At 41.8% G+C, this 7,002-nt stretch overlaps 2 protein-coding genes across 2 annotated transcripts; one reads left to right on the top strand and one right to left on the bottom strand.

The window, feature by feature from the left end:
- Nucleotides 1–670: 670 nt before the first annotated feature.
- On the top strand, nt 671–5,369 carry LOC311108540 (ribosomal oxygenase 1-like). Its single transcript, XM_084151187.1, has 15 exons — nt 671–938; nt 1,238–1,369; nt 1,612–1,739; nt 1,833–1,932; nt 2,019–2,132; nt 2,297–2,403; nt 2,597–2,704; nt 2,854–2,888; nt 2,998–3,176; nt 3,416–3,520; nt 3,757–3,898; nt 4,096–4,216; nt 4,546–4,645; nt 4,755–4,841; nt 5,015–5,369. The coding sequence occupies exons 1-15, from the start codon at nt 852–854 to the stop codon at nt 5,081–5,083; spliced, it is 1,614 nt and encodes a 537-aa protein (XP_084007313.1). The 5' UTR covers nt 671–851; the 3' UTR covers nt 5,084–5,369.
- A 275-nt stretch (nt 5,370–5,644) lies between these two features.
- LOC311108498 (NADH dehydrogenase [ubiquinone] 1 beta subcomplex subunit 1-like) lies at nt 5,645–6,861 on the bottom strand. The gene is made up of 3 exons (XM_084151130.1): nt 6,774–6,861; nt 6,067–6,211; nt 5,645–5,823 (listed from the first exon to the last, which is right to left on the bottom strand). The coding sequence occupies exons 2-3, from the start codon at nt 6,204–6,206 to the stop codon at nt 5,787–5,789; spliced, it is 177 nt and encodes a 58-aa protein (XP_084007256.1). The 5' UTR covers nt 6,207–6,211; nt 6,774–6,861; the 3' UTR covers nt 5,645–5,786.
- Between the last annotated feature and the right edge of the window lie 141 nt (nt 6,862–7,002).

Here is a 7,002-nt window from a genome sequence, read left to right as displayed (position 1 = left end):
CCAATAAAAGCACATCTATCATGTTACATAGTGAGAGGCATTCAAACTGCCCTGTTTGTAGACCATGCATACCTCTTTTGAGCAAAGGAAATTCATACATACATACATTTTATTTACTTATTTTGTATGCTTTTTCGTCATTAATTAAATCTAGAGCAGCATTAATAAAGTAAACACTCAGGAAAGGCTTTAAAAGTAGCCTACACCTTAGAAACACAGATGAAAGGGGGTTAGTTATCATAATATTAGGTACAAACCAATTATGTGTTTAAACCCTGCATGACACATGGAAGCCACCGCGCAGCCATCTTGGGACTCCAAGTGTAAAATATTTAGGAAGCTATAGAAATGCATTTATCAATTTCTACATTCGTTTTTGACACGTTTATTATATTGCAGACACCTTAATGCATACTTTTACATTATATTATGTGAGCAAAACATAAACAATTACAAATTAAAAAACAGTACTTTTTTTTTGAGTACTAATGTAGCTGTTCTCACTACTTAAACACATATAATTTTATCCTTGAAACATTCCATTGAAATACTGTAGAATTCCGTTAATTCCTATGGACTGTGCCTACTAGGGAGGGGCAATATGGCCAACCCGTGGCGTCAAAGCCACTCAATGGCCAATACAAAGCAATTAGCAGTCCAGGGTTTATATACGTCATTGGGACAAACAATAGGAGTATGACCAGAGATTGCTGCCTCTGACAGCCTGCACAGTAGAGGACGATAAAGTGCTTTATCAAACTGGAGTTTGCTGATTTACAATAAAATAACTGTAGGAATATCCCTGTTGTCGCACTATTGATGACGTGAGGAATGAGAAAATATTCGACAACATGGAGAAGAAACATGTGTCAGCTTTTGCATTGTACCAAAATGCGCTATTAGCATCGACTCCTGAAGTTAAAACATCAACTGTGAAGGTACTTGGGGTTAAGTTATTACTACTGGTGTTTGCTCGCTTGCAATTTCAGATAGGCTATGTTTTGTAAAATGTACTTTACAGTGTCCTGTTTTGTTAGCCGGCACACATCAACTGTGTTGCCAAACCAACTGAAGTAGCTAGCTAGCAAATGTATGTAATTTGAAGTAGTGCAAATGTGCATATAAGTAAGGATCATCTGTTTAATCTGTTATTGCTATATGCATCTGCTCAAGTGACTGCTGATTGCCTAAAACCATTTCAAGGCTGACTGCCTCTGCCTACTGGATGCTTTTATAGATTACAGCAAAGAAGCGGAAGGAAAATGGTATCCAGCCCCCCAAATCCATCAAAAAGACCAAAAGGAAACAGATGGGCAAGCAGGTCATCAAAGCGGCACAGAGAGAGAAGAGTGTGGAGAGACTGGCAGAGGTTAGTTTGGAGCATCAGCATATAGCCTATGTAATTGTATGACTGTGGTTCCCTAGGTTTTTCAGTCATTGTGAGTGTTTGAGATAAACTACATTGTATTCAGACTAAGCAGAATCACTGATCTACAATCGCTTTGCATCCCCAAATAGATCGCTACTCATTTTGATCAATATAAGCTATTCTGTGCCTCGCCTGGTCAAACTGATCAACTTAAAACACACTGATTGTCTGGTTGTATGCAGGAGGTACAGTGCGGAGAGGGACTAGATGCTCTGCTGAGTGAACTGGCTAAAGTCAGCAACAGCAGGGAGAGAGCAAGCAAACTTTTCCAGTGGCTCATCCACCCCATTCCTTCCAAGAGCTTCTTCAGGTAAGGATGCCTGTGTAGCCTTTCACAGTACAGTATTGTACTAGATTGCACAGGGAGATATCCTTTGTTAACTATTGACTTCCTTGATCTTAGAGATACATGGGAAAAGAAGCCAGTTTTGATCAAACGTCAGAATCCAGACTATTATACGGGACTGTTCTCCACAGCAGAGTTTGATTGCATTTTAAGACAGGTAAGGTGTCATGACTACCTACACATCTTCTGTGTTTAGTGTCATTTTTGTTGATCAGATAAGGTTTTTGCTATTGATATTTTCAGGATGATGTTCAGTATGGGGTGAACCTGGATGTCACCAGCTACACAAATGGCAAAAGAGAGACACACAATCCTCCAGGGAGGGCGCTCCCATTCACTGTATGGGACTTCTATGAGGTAAAAAGCCAAATGAAAGTCTCCTGATTTGTCAAGTTTCATTTACAAAGTGTGAGCAAGTGTTGGTTAGATCATACCAATATCTGTGTAACATGTTCTAGTTAAAGTCCTTAGTACCTCAACATAATATTGAAACCCAACCTGTTATGTTCCATGTCATCCAGAGTGGTTGCTCCCTGCGTATGCTGAACCCCCAGGCCTTCTCCTCCACTGTGTGGAATGTGCTGTCCATCCTCCAGGAGCACTTTGGCAGCATGGCAGGAGCCAACGTGTGAGTGACCCTCTCTGACAATCTATCTGACCAGTGAGATGCTCTCACACAACATTGAAAGTTATTGAACATGTATGGGACTGAACATAATTTCCTCCTTGGATGACAAACTATTATATTGTATTCTTACCACATGCTGAATGCTGATGCACTTCATGACATTTCAGTAAAAATGTATTTTTTTTGTCCCCAGGTATCTGACACCTCCAGGAACACAGGGCTTTGCTCCACATTATGATGACATCGAGGCCTTTGTGGTTCAGCTGGAAGGGAAGAAGCACTGGAGAGTTTACAACCCCAGGTGACTGAGTTAGTCTAAATCTAGTTTGTCCCAAAAAGGTGATCAGCACCTATTGCATGCAGCAACCCATTTTGAACATGATTCATGTCAGTACACTCTGCTGAGAAACTAATATATTTTGTGGGATGTTTTTTCCTGTCACTTTTCAGGTCAGAAAATGAGGTCTTGCCTGTCGTTTCCAGTCGTAAGTAGTCCTTTGTCCACTATTGTGCCTATGAATAGACAATCACGACAGATCACTCCCTTGTACCTCAGCCTCAGTCCTTACAGATGGCTTGGTATTCCTCCTCCAGCTAACTTTAGCCAGTCAGAGATTGGGAAGCCCATCCTGGATGTAGTCCTGGAGGCTGGGGATCTCCTTTACTTCCCCCGAGGTTTCATCCACCAGGGGGACTGCCTGTCGGATGCTCACTCCCTCCACATCACTGTCTCATCTTACCAGACGAACAGCTGGGGAAACCTACTGGCAAAGGTTTGTTATTAACCCGCTTAATCCTATGCATTGCTTGTATGGGACACTGTCCAGTTCTTTGTCTAATTTTGTATCAATAAATACATTTTGTGATGTAGATTGGTCATGGATTAATTTACAGAGTTTAAAAAAAAAAAATGAAAATATTGCAGGATATAAAATATCTATACAAAAACATGCCTTTACTTGTAATTATAGGCTTGTATTTTGTATGATGCAGAACATGATCTCTTTGACAGGTGGTCCCAGCAGCCCTAGAGATGGCCATGGAGGATGATGTGGACTTCAGACGAGGCCTGCCTGTGGATTACCTGACTTACATGGGGGTACAGAACTCTGACAAGGTACTTCAGACACCACCATTTACCTGTGCCTGGTTTCCAATGTACAATGAACCTCTAAGCACCCACTCTCAGCAGGGGTGTGTTCAGAAGGGTGACATGTTGAAGATAGAGATGTAACAGAGCTGACGCCTATGCCCCATTGCAAAGAACGTCTGTTCTACACAATATATTTATATCTGAACATAATGTAACGTTGCACCCTCATAATGGCCCTCAATCTACCTGTGTGTGTATAGGAGGATCCACGCAGGGCCCAGTTCCTATCCAAAATAGAGGGTCTGATGAAGAAGCTATCAACCTTTGCCCCTGTGGATGCTGCTGTGGATCAGAAAGCTAGGGACTATCTCCATGACTGTCTACCCCCAGTGCTCACCACAGGTACCAAATAAGGTTTTACTTGAAATTGTGATAGGTGGTTGTTTTACCTACTTTAGTTGAACACTTATTGTAAGTCACTCTCGATAATAGCTGCTAAATGACTAAAATGTAAATATTTACTCTAAAATGTCACATTAAATTGACTACTGTGACTGCTCCACATGGCCAGTGTAACTGATTCTGGTGATTATCCACAGAGGAAAGGGCCAGCAGTGTCCAGGGAGCTCCTTCCAGGTGGCAGGATGGAGAGGCTGTGGACATGGGTGTGGCCATCAGGGGCCAGACCAGAGTCAGACTTGTCCGTTCTGGAATCGCCAGGTAGATCTCAGCATGAAATACAAAAGCATGGCTCTAAAGGGATGACATTTTCAGAAAAGACCCTGGCTCTGTCGTAGCCGGCCGCGACCGGGAGACCCATGGGGCGGCGCACAATTGGCCAAGCGTCGTCCAGGGTAGGGGAGGGAATGGCTGGCAGGGATGTAGCTCAGTTGGTAGAGCATGGCGTTTGCAACGCCAGGGTTGTGGGTTCGCTTCCCACGGGGGGGCAGTATGAAAACTAAAAAAAATAATGTATGCACTCACTAACTGTAAGTCGCTCTGGATAAGAGCGTCTGCTAAATGACTAAAATGTAAATGTGCCGCCGCAGGTTATGCAGTGATGGAGAAGCAGTTTGGCTTTACTACACTGCCGACAACTCCAGAGTCTACCACAAGGAGGAGCCCAAGAGCTTTGAAATAAAAGCAGAGGTATGAATGATTCGGTCTCTGTAATTGCCTTGCTAATATAGCAGTGATGTGTGCCTGTCTGAGATGACGCACTGCAGTGATAGCCTTTGTTATGATGTAACTCTTTCAGCACACAGATGCCATGGAGTTTCTGATCCATGCGTATCCAAAGTTTGTGACAGTGGGCAGCTTGCCATGCGAGTTGGCTGAGGACAAGGTGTGTTTCTCAACATGTAATGCAACATTGCTAAAACATGTATGCTTTCTTCTGCATAAAATCTAACCACTTATGCATCTCTGTAGTGCATGGTCAAGCCTTGATGATATACAGTGATTGTGTTGGAGTCTGCAATGCAGTTTTCTTAAAGATGTAATTCCCTGCTCTTCCAGGTGTCCTTGGCTGAGCTGCTGTTTGAGAGAGGGCTTATTCACACTGCAGAACCTCTGCAGCGATCCTGAAGGGACTCTAATACAAGTTTCACAATAGCTATCTGCTGCGCTAGCATCATTCACGTCACACTATGTGTAGGTAGAATTGTTATCTGATTTTAGGACAGCAGTCAAATTAAATGAGTAGTGCATCAGCATTGCCCTCTACAACAAACTCGTCTAGACTCTTCAAACTATATTGTGCAATGCTGGCACTCAAAATTATCTAAAGTCATAGATATGTAATAGCCCTTTAACAATGTTACCCTTTACCTGTTCAGTAAATATTGAATTAAACTCAATTGCATATTGGTGTAAAAGAATCCTTGTTTTTGTGTGTTGCAAATGTCCAACTATGCCTTATTACAGGGTTCTTCAATTCCGGTCCTGGAGGGCCGAAACACTTCTGTTTTTTATTTCTACCTGGTAGTTAATTGCACTCACCTGGTGTCCCAGGTCTGAATTAGCCCCTGATTAGAAGGAGAGGATGAAAAACAGAGGTGTTTCGGCCCTCCAGGACCAGAATTGAAGAACCCTGCCTTATTACTATAGTTGTGTATACTTAAGTCACAAATTAGTGACTAGAGGGTGTTTAGATGAAAGGGACATGTTTATTGGTCGATACAGTGACGGAAACGTATCGGGGTGCTTAATTTGAAGACCATCCAGAAAATGTAAATCACACAACAGGAGATGTGCCTTCGGCACAATAAATATTCAGAGACAGGTGGGTCTACTTCCAGGTGACTTCCTCGCCAGGCTTCAGCTCCCTATAAATTGGGGAGAATATTCAGAGAACCATTAGTGCCCACTTAGATTATTGCTAAGAATGTATCCTTTCTTATGAAGTCTAGATACTGTCATGCCTGATTCACACTAGGCCAAAGCCATATTGGCCTGGTTTCGCATCCACTATAGTTGCGGGAAAGGACAATGTGAAAACAAAATATCTGTGCCAGCACAGTATGGTTCGCATCTATAGTATCAGTGTGTGCTGCAGATTTATAACTTACCTGCTGTACAATGCGCTTTTGTTTCTGAAAGCGGTAAGCTTCTGATCCTGTGCTCTGTCCATGTAGATCCCGATCACAAAGCCAAGGGGTACAAATATGTTCACCCAATGGTCACGCATCAGGGCAGCAAAGTTCACCATACTTCCTGTTGTTGGTGTCAAAACACACGACATTGTTTGTATACTGTACAACAAATCTTTGGTGCAGCTATAGCTGTGTGGCAGCATATCAAGTTAGCATACCAGTCTATTTCCGATGCCAATTTCATAATCAGTTGGTAAAGGATGAACGTCATAACATTACGTTGTGATTCATTTGGCAATCAATTAACTTGCTACAGTAGTTTAAGATAGCTAGATAGCTACCATAGCTAGTTTGTGTCCACATAACCACATCAGCAAATACACTCATTCAGGTAGCTACCGGTAACCATTTATTTTAGTTAGCTAATAACTATCGTTTAAGTTATTAACATATGTGTTATTAATCTAAACCAGCCAAGTTAGCTCACCATGTACTCAAGAGGACCAGCTGGCTAACGTTAGCTAGCAAGCAATATGCCTCGGTTCTTCCCACAATAATTATACAGTAGGTTGCAATTGCATGATATACATTTTAAGTATTGCACTGCTATAGAAAGACATAACGACTTCAAACTAAGAAGTAACTTATAGGAAGGCATACAAAAAAAAAAGGTGAAATTGTACCTTGCCTTGGCCTTCTGCTTCTCTTGCTCACTGGCTCTCAGAGGACGTTAGACCGTACCAACTGCTCTAAAATGGTGCTGTTGCCTTCTAACAGTAAAACATCTAAATACTTTTGAATTCAATAGGCCTTGAACTTGAGAATATTACAACATTCGTCTGGGGAATAATTTTAATTTCAATGTAAAAAAAACTTGTGCCTTTCTTCTTTGAAAATAAAAGTTATTCTATT

The sequence above is a fragment of the Coregonus lavaretus genome, assembly GCF_964263955.1.
Source record: "Coregonus lavaretus genome assembly, chromosome: 33".
Taxonomy (NCBI): domain Eukaryota; kingdom Metazoa; phylum Chordata; class Actinopteri; order Salmoniformes; family Salmonidae; genus Coregonus; species Coregonus lavaretus.
Note: the sequence above shows the minus strand (reverse complement) of the source record. Positions and strands in the feature narration are given on the sequence as shown.

What these genes read in the sequence shown, in the direction of transcription:
- LOC311108540 (XM_084151187.1), top strand. Translation starts at nt 852, where the DNA reads ATGGAGAAGAAACATGTGTCAGCTTTTGCATTGTACCAAAATGCGCTA. An exon ending in AGCATGGCAGGAGCCAACGT is followed by an intron (nt 2,404 to 2,596) that starts GTGAGTGACCCT and finishes TTTTGTCCCCAG; the next exon opens with GTATCTGACACCTCCAGGAA. An exon ending in ACCCCCAGTGCTCACCACAG is followed by an intron (nt 3,899 to 4,095) that starts GTACCAAATAAG and finishes GATTATCCACAG; the next exon opens with AGGAAAGGGCCAGCAGTGTC.
- LOC311108498 (XM_084151130.1), bottom strand. Translation starts at nt 6,206, where the DNA reads ATGGTGAACTTTGCTGCCCTGATGCGTGACCATTGGGTGAACATATTT. An exon ending in AAAAGCGCATTGTACAGCAG is followed by an intron (nt 5,824 to 6,066) that starts GTAAGTTATAAA and finishes CCCAATTTATAG; the next exon opens with GGAGCTGAAGCCTGGCGAGG.